Source organism: Pituophis catenifer, unplaced genomic scaffold (assembly GCF_029215685.1).
Source record: "Pituophis catenifer annectens isolate HBS135680 unplaced genomic scaffold, rPitCat1.0.hap2 SCAF_8, whole genome shotgun sequence".
NCBI lineage: Eukaryota > Metazoa > Chordata > Lepidosauria > Squamata > Colubridae > Pituophis > Pituophis catenifer.
In genome coordinates, this window is record NW_027256888.1 from 44,084,177 (window position 1) to 44,107,585 (window position 23,409).

At 39.7% G+C, this 23,409-nt stretch overlaps 1 protein-coding gene across 2 annotated transcripts in view; it reads right to left on the reverse strand.

Annotated features, from left to right (window-relative positions):
• PDE5A (phosphodiesterase 5A) overlaps positions 1 to 23,409 on the reverse strand; it is a 71,283-nt gene that overhangs the window by 6,086 nt on the left and 41,788 nt on the right. For both annotated transcript variants that reach the window (XM_070948125.1, XM_070948126.1), the window contains exons 8-14: positions 20,899 to 21,007; positions 19,278 to 19,362; positions 15,160 to 15,335; positions 12,478 to 12,537; positions 7,583 to 7,729; positions 6,411 to 6,536; positions 2,065 to 2,159 (exon numbers count right to left, since the gene is read on the reverse strand). In XM_070948125.1, the coding sequence (XP_070804226.1) occupies positions 2,065 to 2,159; positions 6,411 to 6,536; positions 7,583 to 7,729; positions 12,478 to 12,537; positions 15,160 to 15,335; positions 19,278 to 19,362; positions 20,899 to 21,007 (798 nt within the window). The remainder of the gene's footprint in view (positions 1 to 2,064; positions 2,160 to 6,410; positions 6,537 to 7,582; positions 7,730 to 12,477; positions 12,538 to 15,159; positions 15,336 to 19,277; positions 19,363 to 20,898; positions 21,008 to 23,409) is intronic.

Consider the following 23,409-nt stretch of genomic DNA (forward strand, 5'->3'; position numbering starts at 1 on the left):
CTAACAAGGCTGATAAAATCCCCATATTTATCAACAGAAACGGGAATACATAGGATGTCTGCATAAATAATACTCTAGAATAGCTTCATATTTATAACTATGTTGTTATTAGAAAGCTCCATGATATAAAGATGTTCATAGTTCTTATCCATCAGTTTTTCTTACAATCTTATCAGGGATTTCTGACAGACCTCTGTAGTTTATTGACTCCTTGGCTAGAAGTACATTGAGATATGATCCAATAAATCTGTCTACAATGCTCTCTGAATACATTAAGACAACAGCTCTCATGAATTCCTATTGATGATAAATGAAATTTTAGGAGATATCCTGATCCAGCTGGAGTCAGAGAGAAAAGACTATGGAAAACTCATCTTATATACTCTATTTTCTTAGAAATGGGTTTGGGAGAAGTGGGGAACCTTATATCTGCAAATATGTAGATATTTCAAATAAAAATCCATTCCAGATTTCTTTATTATAAAGCTTTACTATAAGTTAGCTTTCTGCTTTGCTTTCACTTTTTTATACAAATTTATTTCTAAGAATTAATTTTGAGGCAAGTAACCTCAGTTTTCTGGTTCCCATAAAGACACTGATTTTTATTTTGATTTATTTGTACTAATCTGGGGGCTTTAAAAATATCCCTGGAAACATTGTTACAGCATATTCATTCAATTTTTTTAAAAAATAAAATGCTATAAAAAGATAATATGTCTTGCAGTCTTCCAAACATTTTCCTAAACAGAAACCTTTCCTAACCTTGAAAGATACCCATGAAAGAGGAACAGAGACAGAGAAATAAGATGTAACTCTACTCATACAGTGACTGGTGTTCTTTCTATCATTATACTTCGTTTTCAGTTCTAAAAGGTATACTATTAGTATATCAATAGTATATTGAGTATAGTATAGTATATTGATACACTATTAATATTGGCCAGTATGTATGTATGTGCATAGGAAGGGGGAAGAGAACATATTTTTTATAATAATCTATAAAGGTATAATATTTTGGAAGAAATTATTTTTTGACCAAAACAATGGCAATTGTCACTGGACTTTACTAATAGTTACCTGCCCTGTCCCATCTGAGACCAATTGCCACCAATTGCCTGTGGAAAAGGATGGAGGGAGTCAAAAGATCTCCTGAAGCCCATAGGCTGGTTTCTCTGCTTTCTCTTGCCTCAGAATCAGAGGTGGGTTTCATCAGGTTCTGACCAGTTCCGGAGAACCGGTAGCGGAAATTTTGAGTAGGTCGGAGAACCAGTAGTAAAAATCCTGATTCGTCCCGCCCCCATCTAATATCTGCCTCCCAAGTCCCAGCTGATCAGGAAGAAATGGGGATTTTGCAGTAACCTTCCCCTGGAGTGGGAAGGGAATGGAGATTTTACAGTATCTTTCCCCTGCCACACCCACCAAGCCACTCCCACCAAGCCATGCCATGCCCAACAAGCCATATCCACAGAACCAGTAGTAAAAAATTTTGAAACCCACCACTGGTCAGAATCAATATAATCAATTGTCCCATTGGAAGGATTTCTGGAGGGAGGAATTGTACTGGAAATTGCTGGGAAATTTACTTAGTATGATTCTTCTTTCCTTTTGTGCCACCAAGATATTACTACCAAATGACTTGTGGAGAAAATACCAAGGTTTGTTGTTATGTATATTTTTGTATTTTTATTTGTTTTTAAAAAAGTAATGAACAACCCACTCATCCAAACATAAAGCCTCCAAAAACTCTAGTTCCACCCATAGGAACCCCGTATGCTTTACATGATCTATCATCTCATCTACTTTGCATAATTGTTTTGCTATAACCCAAAATAATTGCAGTTCTCATAACCCAAAATCTGGCTCTTGGACACCAAAACATTTCCTGCTTTTGGTTTAAAGCAACCTTGACAAAACATATTCAGAATCCCTGAAAACCGTGAGAGAAAGTTCCACAATATCTCTAGTTAAAACTTCTGTAAATATTATGGCTGAAATATTAATTCAAAATGAAAAATAGAAACATCGAATGGCAATATTCTTTCCTTTTACCTGCCATTTACTCACCTCTGTATGTAAGAATTATTCACCCCCCTGTGATCTAAATCATGGCTCAAAGCTGCAATCAGCAAAGAAAGTACCTCAACATCAGTAAGTTTGTTCTGTACAATATGAAGGAGAGATAAATTACTATATTTGCAAAAATACTTGACATGGTATGTTGTTTCTTTCTTTCTTTGGCTGTTTCAATATCTATACATTTTGACATCCATGCCTACACTGAAAGTAAATAGAGTTTTATATATGGCTATTTTGGTTGAGTAAAATTAATCTTAAATGTGCATTACAAATAACACAGAATTCTCAATAGATATATTATTTTGCCCTCAAATAATCATTATCCAATTTTATATGGTATAAAATTTTGTTATTTGTTACAAATCCAATAAATATTTAAAAAAAATAAACTATGCAAACAATAGTTTATCATACCATGCTCATTTTCTACTCTTAATTAGGCAAACCTAGGCCCAAAGTCACCTGGCCCAAATTTGCAATATACCAATTAAACATATCCAAACAGCAAAGGTTCCAGAATTTGACTAATAGACAACTCTGATTTGCTTTTGGGTCTCTTGATGTGTACTTGTTCCACAGGTTTCTAATTCCATGAAGAGTTGAGCTATATTCTCTGTATGAGGATTTCTACTTGTTTGCTTAATCACAAGCTGAACAGCATTCCACATGCACTATACTTATCTAATATTTTTAGAATAAAGCAACAGATATCATAGAAGCCTAAAGACAAATTTACACAGTTTAAACAGGCAATCTGAAACCTCCGGGGTATATGAACTGACAGCCTTTCATGGCAACTATTGAAAATCTGCAGCATAACTACCTCCCATTTTGAGGCAATTTTTGTAAGTCCTAAGTAGGTTTACATTGTTTGAAAATAAATAAAGGAAAACAAATTTCAACTCTACAAACCCTTTGAACTGCAGTGCTGGAGGAAATTATTGAGAGTTGCTTAGACAGAGAGAAGAAGAAATCATCCAGTACTAGATACAGTAAAACCAGGCTGCTTTTTGAAAGCACTGATAATCTAAGCTATTTTGAAAAAACAATATAAAGGCAAGAGAAGGCCTTGATGCTTGCAAAAATCAAGGCCAACTGACAAAGAATTATAGAAGACATTGTGGCTAGGTAATGTCACTGGCGTCTCAATCATGAGCTTATAAGAACCAAAGAAACCATAAAATGGAAGCAATTGAACAATAAGCTTTTCATTCCTCAAAAAATCAGAAAAAAAGAGTTTGGGTTTTGCTTAGATGTATGACTCTAGACCAGGAATCTGCAACCTTAAGCACTCAAAAGAGCCATTTGGATCCGTTTCCGACAGAAAACAAAACTCCGGGAGCCACAAAACCTGGGTGGGCATGGCCAACTCAATGTCACTCACTTCCACCAGTCACATGACCCCTTAGCCACGCCTACTCAGCCGGTCATTAGGGCAGAGAACCAGTTGTTAAAAAACACCAGGAACCACAAAACCCTTTTGACATATCTCTCTCCCCTCCCTCCCCCCCCTCTATCTCTCTCCCTCTCTCTCTCTGTGGCAGGGCTGCAAAGAACCCTAGTCACAGATTTCACTATCACTGCTTATAGGAATAGATTGATTATATGACAACTGGATTAATGTTGACCACACATGCAGATTTTCTCCAGAATGACCCGGCCCTAATTATGTTCTTCAGGCCGTCCAATGGTGCAGCCATGAGGAATGTATTTGAGTCCATTCTCCTTGCTCCTGGTCATTTTCTTTGTCTCTTTCCTTCACCCTTTCCCAGTATTTTCTAGAGAAGTCTATAGTAGAGAACTATATCTTTGTATAATGTGTCCAGCATGTATGATAATGTTTTTCATGTTAAGTTCAAATCAAGCTACCCTACCAAGTGCTACTCTGACAAATATTTTTGACTTATTTTATTTTTATTTATTTTATTTTGAATTTGTATACCGCCCTTCTCCCTGAGGACTCAGGGCGGTGAACAGCCAAGTAAAAACATCAAGTACAAATATTAAAATACAGTTAAAATATACATATATAAATTTGGCCCCATTAATTAAAAACAATAAACAAAACACTTAAAAACACTTAAAAAAAATTAGGCCAGCCCGGCTTGCTGGAAAAGGAAGGTTTTAAGGGCACGGCGGAAGGCACCGAGGTCTTGGATTCTCCTTATCTCTGGAGGCAATTGATTCCAGAGGGTAGGTGCCCCCACAGAGAAGGCCCTCCCCCTGGGGGTCACCAGCCTGCACTGTTTGGCTGATGGCACCCCGAGGAGGCCCTCTCTGTGGGAGCGCACGGGTCGATGGGAGATCGTCGGTGGCAGCAGGCGGTCTCGAAGATAGCTAGGCCCTATGCCATGGAGCGCTTTAAAGGTGATAACCAACACCTTGAAGCGCACCCGGAAGACCACTGGGAGCCAGTGCAGCTCGCGAAGGAGCGGTGTTACATGGGAGCGCCAGGCTGCTCCCGTCACTACCCGCGCTGCCGCATTCTGGACCAGTTGGAGCCTCCGGGTGCTCCTCAAGGGGAGCCCCATGTAGAGAGCGTTGCAGTAGTCAAGGCGAGAGGTGACGAGGGCATGAGTGACTGTGCACAGGGAATCCCGATCAAGAAAGGGCCGCAACTGGCGGATCAGGCGAACCTGACAAAAGGTCCCCCTGGTTACAGCCGTCAGATGTTCCTCCAAGGACAGCTGCCTATCCAGGAGGACTCCCAGATTGCGAGCCCTCTCTGTGGGGGCCAACGACTCGCCCCCAATAGTCAGTGATGGAGTCAACTGACTATATCGGGATGCCGGGAGCCACAGCCACTCAGTCTTGGAAGGGTTGAGCCTGAGCCTGTTCCTCCCCATCCAGATCCGCACAGCCTCCAGGCACTGGGACATCACTTCAAGGGCATCGTTGGGGTGGCCTGGGGTGGAGATGTACAGCTGGGTGTCATCAGCGTACTGGTGGTATCTCACCCCAAAGCCACGGATGATCTCGCCCAGCGGCTTCACATAAATGTTGAACAGGAGGGGCGAGAGAACCGACCCCTGAGGCACTCCACATATAAGAGGCCTTGAGGTCGACCTCTGCCCCCCTGCCAACACGAACTGCGACCGGTCGGAGAGAAAGGAGGAGAACCACCGTAATACGGTGCCCCCCATCCCCAACTCTTCCAACCGGTGCAGCATGATACCATGGTCGATGGTATCAAAAGCCGCTGAGAGGTCTAACAGGACCAGAACAGAGGAACAACCCCTGTCCCGAGCCCTCCAGAGATCATCAACCAACGCGACCAATGCCGTTTCCGTGCTGTGTCCAGGCCTGAAACCCGACTGGAACGGATCTAGATAGGATGTTTCCTCCAAGAATTGTGGAAACTGTCGCGCGACCATACTCTCAACAACCTTCGCCAGGAAGCGAAGGTTGGAGACAGGACGATAGTTGGCCAATATTGCCGGATCCAGGGACGGCTTCTTGAGGAGAGGCCTCACCACCGCTTCTTTCAAGGCGGCGGGGAAGTGACCCTCACTCAACGAAGCGTTGATAACACCCTGGAGCCAGCCTCGTGTAACCTCCCGGGAGGCCAGTACCAACCAGGAGGGACACGGGTCCAGTAAACATGTGGCCGCACTAAGTCTCCCCAAAATCCTGTCCACATCATCCGGAGTCACAGCATCAAACTCCTCCCAGGTAACATTCTCAAGACTATTCCTCGTCACCCTGCCCCGATCTACCCAGTCAGAGTCCAAATCCCCCCAGATCTGAGCGATTTTGTCATACAGGTATTGTCCGAAATCCTCCGCCCTGCCTTCCAAGGGATCCTCCCGCGCTCCCGGATGGAGCAGGGAGCGGGTTACCCTGAACAGGGCGGCCGGACGATTCCCTGATGACGCAATAGAGGCAGAAAAGTAGTTAAACTTTGCCGTCTTTATCGCCACTAGGTAGGTCTTAATATGCGATTCCTTTACTGTTAATGATTGATCCTAAAAGGCAGAAGCTATCCACCACCTCCATATTTTCACTATAATTTCTAAGATGGTTGCTATACCTGTTGTCAAAGGTTTGTTCTTAATTTTGGTCCCATATTTTTTCACCATGCTTTTTGATTTTTAGTACTTGAACTTGCAGATCATTTGCATTTTTAGCTATCAAAATAATGTTATCAGCGCAGCAGAGGCTATAGATGTTTACTCTTATGAAATATTTTCTTCTTTTAGTGATGTAGCTCAGGAATACTTTACATGAAGATTTTACAGTCTGTGAACTAGCTCTTTGTAAAATTTCAACATAATGTGTTGCAATGTCTAAGGTTTTAAAAACAGCCTAATATAAATAAGGTTATCCAAACATACCTGAATTTTTCCTGTCTTTAAAGCAGCAAACATGCATTGGGCTGTATTAAAAGCATGTCTCCAGTTGTGATAAGTAACATTTTTCCGATAATTTTTCCTCACACTTAAAATCCATCTGCAAAGGACCTTTCAAAAATAGTATTGTTGAGTTAAAAGTATGATACAGAATAAACACCATTGTTTTTAGATAAAGAACTCAAAAGCCAAAATATCACATCTCACTTTTATTCACGCTTTGTGGAACTAAGTTACAAAAGTATATTTTAATTTTAAAAGATGAAATTAAGGAAATAAAATTAAAGGGGACTTAGGACACATGGTGACATGAATACAATACCTGCATGCAACTCCTTAAACCAAGCATGGCATTTCTCAGGTTTATATGGGAGCTGCATAATCTCAAGAACAGACTAATATAAGGAGTTGTGAATATGTGGTATGTTTGCATCCCCAATAAACTGAAGTATCTTGTTACTTTTAAATTTAAAGTGATAAACAACCTTATTGATCAAGTCTTCTGATTCTACAGGGTTTTAGTTTACTTGAAGAAAACTCTAATGCATTGTTTGAAAATGATAAGAAATTCCTCCTTTATGTACATATTTATCCAAAGATTAAAAAAAATGAATGTCTAGGAAGTTGTAGGCTGATTAAAGCTTATATTTCCTTACAAGGCCTAATTGCAGGGAGGCCTATTTTGGAATAGTGCTTTGATATCAATTGCTAATTTGTTTTTCCACCATATGTTAAAGACTTGACAATTTTTAAAATAGAAATATCTCACTACAATCTGTTCACTAGGCATTATACAGATTTCCCCAGATTATAGAAGTCTGCACAATTAAGAATTTTAAAAATCTCTATCTTAATGATAGAGAAAATTCTCTTCAGTAGATGGTGACAAGGATGTGGGAAATATGGTAATAATGGTAAGCAAGCACATAGCAAACACCACTTCCTCTGGAGCTTATTTGCATGGAAAATGACAGAAAATATTTTTCACAGATAACAATGCATTTTTCCCATGACCTCATGGATGATTTAAAAAGTACTATTCAATTTATATCCTGTGATATACATACAGCACATACATATATACAAACATGTGCACACTAAAGAACATTGTATTGCAGAATAGTTAGCTACATATATGGTCATATTTGTGGCCTCACCTCGTGTTTTATTTGGAAATTTTGTACAAGGTTAAGGTCAGTAAACATCCGGATTGTGCACAGAGACGTCTCCATATCTGACAGCTCAAAGTCACTGAAGTAAAAGTCAGTGAGCCTGAGAGATTGTGCAGAGGGTACAACAGCAGCCTTGAAACAAACAAGAACAGTAATGAAAAATGTTGTCTTTCAAGATACTAAATAAATAAACCAAAGCAACATGTGACCCGGATGTAATTCATCTAGATTTATTGAAAACATTCCTAGACAGAAGTCAAATCTTCTTTTCTTTCTTTCTTTTTTTTTAACCATTATTCAGTAACTTACCACAAAAGCCCATTTTGGCTCTAGCACAATTTTAGCAGAAGACAAATTGTGATCTCCAACCCAGAGAGTAAGGTATGGGTTGAAAAAAAGGAAATCAATCTAGCTTTTCTACTTATAAATTAGGATTTACTTCTGAACAACATCCAGGAGGGAACCGTTCCTCTCATAACAACTAATACTGGAATAAATGTCTATGGAGATTCTCAGTCATCCAGGTCATGGTTGTCCCAAAGTAATTTTTGCAGGAGCCTAGACTACATTCCATACCATTGTGTATGGGATACAACTGCCAAAATAGCTACTGGGGTAAAGAAGCAAATGCTACAGCTAAGGAATGATATGCAAAACTTGTCCAGTGTCCCATAAATGCAACTCTGGAAACATCCTAATATATGGGAAAGATTGGTTAATTTCAGACCACTGGAAGAACATCTTTCTAGTTTGTACAGCTTCCTAGCATATTTAAGCAAAAATATGGATTTATATGCAAATACTTGTAATTTTGCACAGATTACAATCTGCCCCCAACACATGTGCAATTTTAACTATATACTTGTAGTGTAGAAAAGTGCATGTTTCAAAAGAGGACACATTATTTGGTTAACATATCTGAAAGCCCTTGGTTAAAAATACTTATACAAAAAAGTTCTTTTATAAACTAGATGACTAATGTTTCTTATTGAATCTGAACTCAAAATTATATATTTAAAACATGCTGGTTAAAAGTCAGAGATCTCAGGCAAAATTTTATGTACCTGAAAAGTAAATATTTGTTCCCAAATTTAACTAAGCATTAACATGAGAAAATTCAATGCCAGAATTCTTCACTATTAGCCAAATGAACAAACACACTCATGATCTTGATAACTACCTAACTTTTTTCCTATTGCTTTTCCATGAAGCTCAGGGTTGTTAAACTCGATTTCACTGAGGGTCGCATCAGGGTTGTGTTTGACCTCAGGGGGCCAGAGTGGATGTGGCCAGAGTGGGTGTGGCCAGGTCGATGTCATTCGTGTCGGGGGGGGGGAGGCTGTGGTGGCCAAGTGCTAAGGCAGGACTTCCTTCAGACCCTCCCTCCCTCTCATTATAATCTCCTTCCTTCCTTTCTTCCTCCCTCCCTCCCTCCCTCCCTTCTCTTTCCCTATTCATTCTCCTTTCTTCTTCCTTCCCCTCTTTCCATATTTTTCCTTCCTTGCTCTCTTCCCATCTTTCCTTATTTTTCTTTGTCTTTCCTCTTTCCCTTTCTCCTTTTCTGTTCCTTGTTGGATGCTCAAATGCAAAAGGGGAAAGATTTATCCTTTTGTTTTGTTTTGCTTTTAGTTTGTTTTGCCAGCTTTCTGCCACCAATAATGGAGCCAGGGGGAGCTGCATGCGCCCACCCTGGGCCTCATTTTCAGCTGCGATTGCCTCCTGCAGCCCTCTGCCAGTGAAAATGGAGCTTGGGGGAGCCACACGCGGCACTCCCAAACTCCATTTTCATAGACAGTGGCACCGTGGGCCAGTCCTTTGCTGTTTCCAGGGCAGCCCTCCGGGCCAGATCCAAGCACCCCATGGGCTGAATCCGGCCTGCGGGCCTTGAGTTTGATACCCTTGCTCTAAGGGTCTTCAGAACTTCAAAGCACCAAAAAAGTTTAATGAGTTTAAAGAGCTGACCTTGAAGATGCTGGTCCAAAATACATGGATATTAATGGGTACATTCTAGTTTGTCCATGTAACACCACTACTTTGCAATCAGCAGTGGCTCTCCTTTGGCTTCTGTGTACAATTTGAAGCGTTAATTATTTCCTATAAAGTCCTAGCACAATGCTAGATTACTGTGTTTTCCCCAAAATACAACCTACTTAGAAAGTAAGTCCTAGCTTGATTTTTATACCTGCGCCCAATATAAGCCCTAATTAAGACCTCACCCGCTCCAGGTTGCATGTGTAAAAATTAAGCTAGGGTGGGGATGGGGTGGTGGAGCTGCCCTTACTACTTACCTTCGGATAGTTATAATCAGGCCTCGCACACCTCGGCCCATTTCTTCTGCAGCTGGCAAGGCTTTCCTGAAGGCCTCTGTAGCAGATAACAGAGCTCTGGTCAATCTGGAGGTCTGTTATAGGCTATAGAGGCCTTTCCTAAAGGCCTTTCCTGCCTCTCTAGCTGATAATAGAGTTCTGGATCGTTCCAGAGCCTGTTATCGACTACAGAGGCCTTCAGGAAAGCCTTGCTGGCTGCAGAAGAAATGGGCCGAGGTGTGCGAGGCCTGGCTGCAACTATCTGAAGCCAAAGAAGTTCCCTAAGGCCTCCAACACCGAAAAGGAGGCTGGGGGCAACATGCACAAGTGAGGTGAGTCAGTGGATGACACCCCCCCAAAAAAATAAGACCTGGTGCCTTTTTTGGTCGAAAAGAAATATAAGACAGAGTCTTATTTTCGGGGAAACATGGCCTTTGTCAGACTGGCTGTCTCCAATTCTATCTGCTTTTTAAGGATCTGAAAGTCTAGTTTTTTTCTCTGGACATTGGGCTACAATGTTGAATGAACCTATCCAGAAATGAAATGATGTAAGGGGAATATGCTGTGGTGGTTCCTTGGTCTAGTGTTTGTATAATTTTCCTTTAGTTTTTTTATTTGTTATGCTTTTAACTACAGGCAAGCTACTCAGAGCCTCTATTGCAAGTGGGGCATATATTTATAAGTGCATTACAGCTTTATGTATTATATGTTTATGCATGTCATTCATATCTATCACTCTATTCTTTTTTGGGGTTAAACAATATTATTCAAAGTACAAAAAAGAAGTATGAAATACTAAGTAAAACAAATTAAATATATAAGAAAAAAAATATAAGAATGTTTGCTTCCTATTTCTTCTTCAGGTAGAGCAGCGAATATACCTAACACTCCATTCCCCCCACCCCAAAAATAATGCATTGCAGTCTGAGGATAGTGCATGACCTGGTTGGACAAATCCTGAGACTCAAAAAAATTGGCAAGACCTATGGTCAGCAGTGGGTTGAATGGGCCTCTTCAGCATATTGTAGAACTTTTAAAATAAACTAAAAATATAACAGATATACCAAGTTCATACAAGAACAGGGGGGTTCGACAAGGTTCGGGTGATCCTCTAGCCAAGGATCGCTGGGGTTTGGCGAACCCCCAAATGCCACCCCTGACTGGCCATACCCATGCTCACCACACTCCACCCCTCCCAGGAATCTCCATGCAGCCCATTCATCATTTCAGATAAGTGCAGGGACCGCAAGGAGGGTGGGGGAGAGCAAAAAACAGGCCTACCTGAGGTTCCAGAAGAATGGAAACAGGCCTGTTTCTGGCCTCTGGACCCCGGGGGAAGCTATTTTTGCCATCCCGGAAGCTCGAGGAAAGCCTCCGGAGCCTGGGGCGGGTGAAAAACGCCTCCCCCCTGTCGTGGTGAAGGCGGCTACTAGGCCACACCCACCCAGCAACGGGGATCTGAAGCCCACCCCTGCACAAGAAGTATACTCAAAATACTGTTTTAATAATTTTACCTAATTGAAGATATATTGTATGTTACTATGTTTTAAAATATAGCCCTGACTCCCACATATTGTTGTTATCCAGTGAAAATGGGAAATTTCGAGTTTAAGTTAATATCAAACACATTTTAATGGGAATTTGAGGTAGGCTCTTTTCATGCAATGGCTTCCTAGTGAACAAAGCTGCACCTGCATCTGTCCTGATTATAAATTTAGAGTGTCCCTCTGGAAATATGTTTTTGCTAGAAAATGTTTATTTTCCAACCCTCAAAATATGTTCCTAGATCAAGAAACCTGAGAAGTAGGGAGGGAGGGAGGGAGGAAGGAAGGAAAGAAGGAAGGAAAGGAAGATTTTCTGTCCCTCCCTGCATCTATAGAAGACTACTAAAACATTTTTAAAAAGTCTGCTTTTTAATTCCTGAGTTGGAGTTAACTGGGGGGAGACCTGGATCTGAGCACTAATCCTGATTCTTTTGAAATTTAGCTGCTGTTATACCTAGAAAAGGATAAGTGGATAAATATTGCTTCACCTGGCGCTAATCAGATCTGGAATATGCTCCCAATTTCCCTCTTGTTTTCTTTTTAAAAGTGTAAAATTTGGCAGCGATTTTTCACATTAGAATAGAACTGAAGCAGTTTGTTACAAGGAAAAATGGGCTCAGGATCATCTACTGAAACTTTTAAAAATATAGGAGCAATAAATGAACGTATTTTCTTCTAGGGTATAGTTTAACCTGGGAATTTGTTGTCATGCAGTTTTAAAAGCAAATAGCTACATTCATAGAAAGACAGACTAAATTGTCAATGGGTTGATGACTGAATATAGCTTCCAGAATCAAAGGACCATGCACAAGCATTTTTTGAACTTTGACATCTAGCTCAAATTACTGTAATTTTAACAAATCCACTAGTTTAAGATATCTTCATCTTGAATCTTCAAGCCAAAAGCAAGAATAACTTATAAGTGCCTGAATATTTTGACATATGTTTTAAAAACATCATGCACTCCACTCCACTGCATCTTCAGTACTTATGGATTAGATATACTGGAGAAAAAAGAAAATGACATTACCGCTGTTACCTGAAGCTCCCTTGTTTCTTCTTCAGCAGCTGATGCATGGTAGGACAGCACCTTACCGGAAAAGGAAAGAAAAGACACTAATCTTTCAGCAACCCTTACATCTGTAATACTAAAAATCTAAAGCACTCTATCAGTAATGAGTCAGTATAAACCAAAGTCAGGGGTGGGCTTCAAAATTTTTAGCAAGGGGTTCTCTGCCCAGTTGCTGGATGGGCGTGGCCATGGTGGGTGTGGCCTAGCCAGTCTCCTGCACCACGGTGGGAGGGGCATTTTTGCCCTCTCCAGGCTCCGGAGGCTCTTCCCAAACTTCTGGTAGGCCCATTTTTCACCTTCCCTGAGCCTCCACGGGTGCCCTGCACTTACCAGCATCCAAAATGCGCTGCGTGGGGACTCCTGGGAGGGGTGGGGCAGGGTGGGCGTGGCCAGCCAGGAATGGGATTGGGGGGTTCTCCAAACTGCACAGAATCTTAGCTAGAAGTTCTCCCGAACCCCTGCGAACCCCAGCAGCCCATCCCTGACCAAATTAAGGGGATAGGATAAACTGCTGATCTTTACAAATTATGGTTGATAGACACTTTCACTTCCAAAGCACAACTTTTTCAAGAGTAACTGGCCCCCAACCACACAAGATGTGTATGTTTTTTTTTTTAACTTAAAGCAGGATTTAAATGAATTTTCCCTGTTTCTAGTCTAGTGACTTTAATCACTTCACTAAACTGGCTCTTCTGGCCTCTGTGGTTAATGTTAATTGAATGTTTCTTAACAATTATTTGAAAGGAACATTTAATGTGATTTTGCAAACTATTAATTTGTAGAATTTATTTGATTCAGATCAGTTTAAGTAATGGTGTAGGTAAATTAGAGAAGGATAATTCATGCTGGGAGGGAACATTGGGTTCTTAATGATAATCTTTAAACCATTTTTGTTAATTACTAGCATTACCTCTGAAGTAATGGCAATACTTTGGACGATTCATTAGTGGCAAGGATTTGGAAATGTAATCGTTTTGTATCTTTTATGATGACTGATAATGAAACAGTATAATTAATTTTAAATGCATAGCAGTGAAGCAGTAAATATTTAAATATTTCTTTACTAAATTAAAATAAATGTTCTGATTGGGTTTTTTTCTTTCAGATATTAATTGTAGATGGAGAACAGTATGATCATATTACTGGACCCTGCTAGCATATAGGACTCCTGAGGTCAGCCACAGGGGGGAAAAGGCACAACATTGCTTTAAATGAGCAAAGAATTTGCAAAGAACTCTTTTTCTTTTATGAAAAACAGCTGAAAATCTTCCATGTACCTATATGAATGACAAATAGCTGACAACATAGCTATAATTATAATCCTAACAAAATTGCCATAATAAATTAGCTTTCTCTAAGGGTTCATAAGACAGGGCATAAAAGAAATTCTGTTTTAGGAAAATCTTGGCAGAAGTTTTGCCTATGTAAGAGAAAATATTTTGAATTTGCTGAACAAAATGAGAATTATTTAGAGCCGTGAGTGAAGGAGAGAAGAATTTTTCTTTTTGAGTTGTATTTGTATTTAACTGGCATTTCATGCAGCTGAAATTATAACCTCAATCTATAGCATATATTTTTTTCATAAGGATATATTTTTCCTTAAATGTTAAAGTACCTGAATTAGTAGAGTGCAATACACTCAAGACTGTGTCAAGTAATTTTCACACACTTTTGCAAAAGAATGCTATAATTCAATGCTATCAGATTGCATTGAATTAGAGCATTAAATTAGAGCATTAAATTCAAGTATGCATAAAGTCTGTATGCAAGTTTTCTCTTCAGAACCAATTATAGCATCTGAATTTTAGAAATACTGTACGTTGTTTACTAGGTTGATGCAAGGATAGCCAACGTCTAGAGCAGGAGTATCAAACTCGATCCCATTGCATGCCGTATCAGGATTTTGTTTGCCTTTGGGAAGCTGGAGTAGGCGTGGCCTGTTGGTTGTGGCCGACTGGGTGGGTGTGGCTGGGGTGGGTACGGATGGCGTGGACCAGTCCCTTGCCATCTCTGGGATGGCCCCACGGGACAACCCTTGGCCTATTGTGGGTCAAATCTGGCCCGTGGGCCACTTGTTTGACATGTCTGGTCTAGATTATCTGATTTCTCAGGTTATTTTGGAGGATGTGAAGAGCACATCAGGATCGCTTGGTTTCTTATTCATAGCATGTACATTATAATTAATGGAAATTAAAAGGCTAGGCAAGATGACACCCATCCTTAATATGGATTGATGAAATAATGTAGTGTAGAAGAACCCCAAAGTAACCTTGCTGTTATCCCAGGTATGACTTGTTTGAAGGGATGGACCAAAATCATCTTAGGAAAATCATCATAGGAAACCAAAGACAGTAAAGAGAAGATGTCCCAGTGCCACAATCATGTCTTTTTTAATGCAAAAACACAAACCACCTACATTGGTCACACTTGCCAACATGCAATTTATTTAAGGAAGAAAGTAGTTCGCTGTTGGATCCTGTTAGAGTGATAATCCACCAGTGCTGTGCAAGCACATGGAAATACAGAAGCATACAGTCAATAAGAGATAGCCTCAGGTGGTAGCTGAGCAACATTGGGTTTGCTTCAAAGTCAACAAGAATTCCAATAAAGTACATAAAGACTGCCTTGATTTATTCTTACCTCTAATGTCACCATTTGCTTTGCCATGGCTCTTTCCACAGCTTCATACATCTGAGTGTTCTGGATCCCTAAGCCACAGAATATAACAAAAGCTTCCAAAAACTGTTCATCATTTCTGTTGAAAGCTTTTATTTTGCCTGAGTTTTCTTCCATCTTGTTTGCAAGTTGACAAACTCCTGAGTCATAATAAAAAACAACAACAAAAAGTTACCCTTGAAAAAGCAGGCAATTGGTTAGCATTAATCACACATTTAACCGAAAGAAGCTATGTTTGACAGGGTAGCATGGAGTATAGGAGCATTGGCTATAACCGTGATGGCGAACCTATGGCATGCGTGCCACAGGTGGCACGCATAGCCATATAAGTGGGCACGCCAGTTCAGCTCTGGGGCGCATGCGCGCACCAGCCAGCTGATTTTCGGGCCTTCTGGGCCCACCAGAAGTAGGGAAACAGGCCGTTTCCTGCCTCCAGAAGGCCTGGGTAGGAGAGGAAAGCCCATTTTTCTTTCTTACCTGGCTCCAGATCCTCTCTATGCATCTGCGGAGGGTGAAAACAGCCTTTCCCACTCCCTCGGAGACCCTCCAAAGGCCTAAAATGGCCCATTTCCCAACTCCTGATGGGACAGGAAGTGACGTTTTTTGCTGTCCCCAGCCTCCAGAGACTCCTAAAGGGGCTCCTAGAGACTCCTAGAGAGGCTCTGGAGGCTGGGGACAGCAAAAAACATCACTTCCGGTCATACCGGGAATTGGGAAATGGGCTGTTTCAGGCCTTTGGAGGGCCTCTGAGGGAATGAGAAAGACTGTTTTCACCCTTTCCAGATAAATAGAGAGGATCTGGAGCCAAGTAACAAAAAAAAAAAACGGATCTACCAGGCCATAGTGTGCCAGGAGCGGGGGGGGGAGGGAAGATTGCGCGCACATGCGCAGGGCAGGGCGCATAGAATTATCGGTGTGGGCTCATGTGCACATGCGCATGCGATCCTCCCCCGCCCCCCACTCTCCTGGCACGCGATGGCAAAATGGTTAGACATCACTGGCCTATAAAGTCACCAAGAGTCAGACACAACTGAATGGTTAAAACAGTAATAGTCACACATTTATATTAAAATTGTATTTTTTTCTTCAGAAAGAATAATTAGAAATCTATCATTTAAACTTTTAAATGGGCTAGGGATTCAAACAAAAATTACATATTGTGCTAGTCAGCCACAACATTTTAAAGAAAATTAATTCAGGCTATGTGAAAGTAGAAGTTTAGTTTTGAATCTTCATGTATTTACATACTTCATGGGTTTACATACTTCAAAAAAAAAATTAGCTAGCTTCATTTGAGTCAATGGTACTTCCTTCTCCTTATATAGGTATAGGGGTTTGCTGTAAACAAAACATCAAACTGAACATTATAATATCTACCCCTCCCAAGTCTTAATTTTCTTCTTGGCTTTTGCTATTAATAGAGCTTTAGTTTGATGAAATCCCTAAAGACAATTTGTCCTTTACAAACTCATTAAATGTTTATAAGAGTGCCAAAATGCTGTAATGAATATGAAGTTAGCACACCCAGGACTTTGGCATTCTTATTTGAAAATTTCAAATTATCTGCATATTAATCTGCATTTTAACTGCAGAAAAAATATCAGTAGTTTATTAACTAATTAACCAATTGGTTACAATTATCTGCTACATTCAAGTAGGTCTCTTGATATCATTCACGGTGAGTGCTTAATGTAGCACTTCTCCTCACTTAGGAATCTATTTTGGAAACACTATTATGTGGAAGTACAACAGATCTATAGAATCTATAGAATTGTAGTTTAACTAAGAATTGTAGTTTAACTAAGAGTACATGATCTCATCACAGATCACTGACCATCTTTCAATTTAAGTCCTGTTTAAAAGTATTTTGTTAAGAAAGTGGCTGAAATTGTCCATATTGATCCAAAAGACACTACTAATGAAAGTACAGGTACACACTCATGAAAGTCAATTATAAGCATCCCAGAAGCAAACTAAATGGCAAAATACTGCTATTGAAATTAGAAGTTTTAATAATTAAAAATTAAAATATCAAGTGCTTTCTTGTTTATTTAATACTATTCTTTTCCTTCAATAACTCCAAGGTGCTTATATGAGACCTTCCTCCCCTTTATCCCACAACAAACCTATGATGCCAGTCGGACTGTAGAAGAATAACTGATCCAAAGTCATCCAGTGATTTTTGATAAATGACACTGAATCTGGGTAGCCTCAATCCTAGTCCAACACTTTAATTGCTTCACTGGCATTTGGTATAGCTCAAAGATACTGAGCTTTGCTTTTTTTTTTTTTTGCTTTTTAAAAAAATTTATATGCCACCCTTCATACTTTTGTAATTTATACAAAGTCAGCTTATTGCCCCCACAGTCTGGGTCCTCATTTTACCTACCTTTGAAAGGATGGAAGGCTGAGTCAACCTTGAGCCTGGTGAGATTTGAACTTGCAGTAATTGCAAGCAGCAGATATTAATAACAGTGCTTTAGTCCACTGTACTATCAGGCTCTTATCTGAGAATAAGATAGGATCACCAAGTGACCATTTATGCTAATTTTATTTTTATTCATGCTAATCTTATATGCATGCTAATTTTTACATTTTCAAAACTTATTACTTATTTATTTAGAATATTTATATGACCGTCTGACTCAAACAATGTGACTCTGGGGAATATATGAAATCATTATACAAAAATACAAAACAAAATAATTCAATGGCATTCAGAAGTAAAACGAGTTGTATTCTACAAAGCGGAGCTTTGCTCACTCTGACCCATCTAAGTAAGCCTTAACTGCCTTAACAGTGAAGACCTGAAGGGTTAGGGCAATAAAAATCAGCTATCTAGCACAACTTCAGTGTTTCTCAGAAACAGCTGGGTAAAGCTTGCCATGGTAAGTCTGTAACTTAATATCTGTAAGACAGCAGAACAATCCAAATTTTTCTTTTAAAAAATGACAATGCTTACAACAATAAAAGTGGCATATTTGATCCAAAGATGCCTTCCATTTTCATAAGAAAATTTCTTAAAAAAAAACCGTTTTGCACTTTATGTCAGCACATAATATGGGACAAGCGAAACAAAAGTCCAAACATATTGTTTTCTTGCCAAAAAAATAAAGTTTATTAATAGTAGATTGATCTTATCTATAGTAGTAGTCCATGACCTTTTAAGTTCTAGCCTAGCGTTAGTGACTATCTTCCATCTGCTCAGGATTCTGTGAGTCCAAACTTATTGTTGGCATAGAGCAGGGGTGTTAAACTCAAGGTCCGGGGGCTGGATCTGGCCACGGAGTGCTTAGATCTGGCCCGCAGGGCCACCCTGGAAACAGCAAAGGATCAGCCCACAGTGCCTCTGCCAGTGAAAACGGGCTCCTAAGCTCTGTTTTCTTTGGCAGAGGGCTGCAGGAGACTGTTGCAGCCAAAAACAGTGCTTGGGAGCCCATTTTTGCTGGCAGAATGCTCAGGTCACCATAGGCATCCCCGACACGAGTGACGTTGAGCTGGCCACGCCCATCCCAGCCATGCCCCCCCCCCGGTCTCCCTGAGGTCAAACATAACCTTGATGTGGCCCTCAATGAAATCGAGTTTGACACCCCTGACATAGAGGATAGTGCTCCAAGCCACAGCCCACACCGTTCTAAATTTCAGAAACCACTGCTCAGGTGGAATTGTACTGAGCCAACATCATCAGCTAACTTTAGATGCTCCACTTTGCAGAAAATGAAGTATTTTTTCCTATAGGAAAACTACTATTGTTTGTTTCCTAATTCTACACAAACCAGGACATTCTTCTGTAGCCCCAAATTCCCTAATCCAAAGCATCTCATTTGGAAGGGTATATTTATATTTATCCACTTATTTTCCAAAAATACCTATTTTAGGTCAGTGTACCAAATTTATCCTTATGACACCTTAACGCTAAATTCATTTGTTTTCATTGCATGTGGCTATGTACAAGGATAGGTTGTTAGTGAAGAATGATCTTAGAAACTTCACACATTGCTTTTCTTTCAATTTCCAGTGGGAATAAAATCCCACCTAAGTGCATGAACTGAAGCAAAACTGAAAACTTCAAAATGTTATACCTATCACTTTATTCTTCTTTCCATTTTTTATAGGTGTGCAGAGCAAGCTTTCAATGTGCTGATTTGTACAGTCAGAACATTCATTCTGTTAAGGAAAAAACAAAACATATTACTTTGTTAACTACATAAGAGAGCATAGTGTAGCTTATAGAACTGGCCTAGAAATCAGGAGACTTTGAGTTCTAGAACTCCCTTGGACATGAAAACTAAAGCCCAATTAAAATTTAGTTTAGGTTGATTACAAGAAGGCACATGATTGGATAAGTGCCTTCAAATAATAGCATTCAGTAGAAACATTGGAAGCTTTGAGCAAGGATCAACATCACAGTACTGGTCAATGGTAATACACTGGGAGAGGTAAATATCAAGAGATGAATCTTTCAAGGAGACTCACTATTACCACTACTATGTGTCATTGCATGATTCCTCTGTCAACAATACTGAACAAGTTAGACCATGGCTATCAAACATCAAAAACAGCTGTCAAGCAATCCTATCTCTTTTACATGATCTGAAACCGGAGTGAAATCCAGCAGGTTCTAACAGGTTCGGGAGAATCGGTAACGGAAATTTTGAGTAGTTTGGAGAACCGATAGCGGAAATTTTGAGTAGTTCGGAGAACTGACAAATACCACCTTTGGCTGGCCCCAGAATGGGGTAGGAATGGAGATTTTGCAATATCCTTCTCCCAGGAGTGGGGAGGGAATGGGGATTTTGCAGTAACCTTCCTCTGGGGTGTGGTGGGAATGGAGATTTTGCAGTATCCTTCCCCTGCCACACCCACCAAGCCATGCCCACAGAACTGGTAGTAAACAAATTTGGATTTCACCACTGTCTGAAGCTATATGGAAAAAGGATGACTGGGAATATCCATAGATATATATATGTAGGAAAAGATAATCTGAAGTAGAATTGTTGCTCAATACTGTTCATGCATACAATATAGCCAAGATATTGCAATGGAATTGGGACAGAAAAAATGTGCCACCCTTCCTGTTAATAGGAGAAAATAATGAACACCGAAAGAATCAAAATGCCCTATGGAAATAACATAAGAGTCTGTATGAAGAGGTTCATTGCAGATTCATAGATATCCTTAAAACAACATCACACACACTGAAGTCAAGAAGATTAGAAGTGAATACATCATGACAGTGAAGGAGATCTTAAAGTCCAAACTCAGTGGAGGAAATACCATCAAGGCAATTAATACTTAGGCGATTCCAGTAATTAGATATACAGCTTAAGTAGTAGACTCAAGCCTACCAAGATGGTAAGGCAAAGTATTACATGGCCAGTATGCAAAAAAACAAAAACAAATTTAGCCAGCAAAGTAGATAACAACAAGGCAACAAGGCCTGGCAATTACTAAGATCAGGAAAGGAGACAGAGGAGCTAATTCTGGTTGCACAAAATCAATCCTTAAGAACGAATGTATACAAAACCAGAATTGAGAAGACAAATCAATTTGCAAATGCCATTCTGTAAAGCTGAAGAAACAGTGGAACCCCTAGTTAGTTGCAGCAATAAATTCATGCAGATTGACTACAAACAATGGTATGACAAAGTAGTAAAAACCATTTGCCCATTCAATTTTTGTATGTTAGCTCATGTTACTTACTGTCCAAGGAAATCTTTTGTCTTGGCGCACGTGTGGAATATTAAGAGGCTCCATAGTATTCTTGACATACTGGGCATACATATAATTAATTTGGTTTGTATCATTGTCTCTGTCAAGATATAAAAAGAAATGGACTCAGTTCACTACATTAATTCTAAAATTAGTTTAGAAACAAATTTTAATAACAAAACAGAATAACAGAGTTGGAAGGGACCTTGGAGGTCTTTTAGTCCAACCCCCTGCGTAGGCAGTAAACCCTACACCACTTCAGACAGATGGTTATCCAATATCTTCTTAAAAACTTCCAGAGTTGGAACATTCACAACTTCTGAAGGCAAATTGTTCCACTGATTAATTGTTCTAATTGTCAGGAAATTTCTCCTTAGTTCTAAGTTGCTTCTCTCCTTGATTAGTTTCTACCCATTGCTTCTTGTCTTGCCCTCAGGTGCTTTGGAGAATAGCTTGACTCCCTATTCTTTGTGGCAGCCCCTGAGATATTGGAATACTGCTATCATGTCACCCCTAATGGTCAACTAAGCATATGAAAAGCATGTTGTATCAATTGCCAATGTTCCAAACAGTGCTAGATTTCTTATGAAAGCTTTGGATACAGCTACTATGCTTGAAGTCTGGTATTCTAGTGGCTATGATGCTCAATCCAGTAATTTTCCATTCAGTAGTTTAAGTACAGATAGTCCTCAATTTACAACCACAATTGAGCCCAAAATTTATGTTAAGTGAGAAATTTGTTAAGTGAGTTTTGCCCCATTTTGTGACTTTTGTTGTCACATTTGTTAAGTGAATCAGAGCAGCTGTTAAATTAGTAACACAATTGTTAAGTGAATCTGGTTTCCTCATTTGCTTGTTAGAAGGTCACAAAAGACGATCACAGGACTCAGGGACACTCCATCTGTCATAAATGTGAGTCAGCTGTCAAGCATCCAAATGTAAAACACGTGACCATGGGGTGTTACAACAGTCATAAGTGTGAAAAGCATTCATAAGTCACTTTTTTCAGTAATAACGTAACTTTGAACAGTCACTAAATGAACTGCTGTAAGTCAAGGACTACCTGTAATATGTTCTTTGGGAAGTAGACATGATAACCTTCAACATAATCTTTATTTTCATGAAATTCCTCTGAATCCTGTGGGAAGATGTATATACACCTGCCTCTCTAATCTGTCTTTAGTCTGTTCCTAGCTACATCTATCTTTTGAAGTCCCTAACCATAAATATGTTAAAAGCAACATTTTACATTTTAAAAAGGTCATCCCAAAGGATATTATTAATATACTGAATCAGTATTTAGAAGCATTATTGGAATAGCTGTCACATGTCAGGGTTCCAAGTAACACCCGCAACGAAATAAAACTCTGAGGCTTGGAATTTCTTAAAGCTATATTTTATTAGAAATGTCATATTGACACAACTGGGAAAACCTGAATCTGAGAGTTTCCGGGTTTTCCTCACCCAAAAGAAAGTTCAAGCCCCTGCCTAGCACCCACATGTCCATCACATGATCCAGTCAGGCATCCTCCGAAACTGAAGATGCCTCCCAATCATCCCATGGCAGCTGCAGGGCAAAGCGGCCTTGACTTTTTTGAAAGAATGTTATTTTGACTACATACCATCCACACTCCATACAATTCCCCCCTCCCCTTTTCCCACAGTAGAAATTGTGGCAGGCCTGAAAGCTCAAAGGTAAAAGATGGCAGATCTTAGATATCTAATTCCTTAACTATGTCTTCTCCAAGATTTTAAGAACAAAATAAAGAGTTCTGCAATGCCCTCATCAAAATCCTGAAACATGATTTCTGAATAATTAACTTGATATTCTTAATAGCTTTGCTGATTGGTACAAATATTTTCTTCAAAACAGACATTTGCTCTAAAGAAAATACCAAATTCATTTTAACTCTACATTTTAGCAGTTTCATTGTTGTTTTGGTACTACTTACAACCACAATTGAGCTCAAAATTTCTGTAGCTAAGCAAGGCAGTTGTTAAGTCAGTTGTGCCCCATTTTACAACTGTTTACCACATTTGTTAAACAAATCACTGCATTTGTTAAGTGAATCATGCAGTTCTTAAGCTTCCCCCATTGATCATTGCTTGTCGGAAGCCAGTTGGGAAGGTTACAAATGATGATCACATGACCCTGGGACAGTGTCATGAATACATGCCAGTTGACAAGTGCTCAATTTTGATTTTGTGACCTTTGAGGATTTTTGCAGTGGTTGCAAGTATGAAAACTGGTCACAAGTCGCTTTTCTCAGAACTGTTGTAACTTTGATTGGTCACTAAACAAATAGCTACAAGTCAAAGTCTACCTGTATTCTATACTTTTATCTATACTTTTGCATTGACTTGATAATCTTCCATTTAAATTTGATGCATCTATATCACTGTTCACTGGGCAGACCACGAGAGAGTTTTGAAGACTCAAGATTCTAAAGCTCTTTTGACTGTTATGGAAAATAAAAATAAACAGTTTCAAAGCATCTTTCT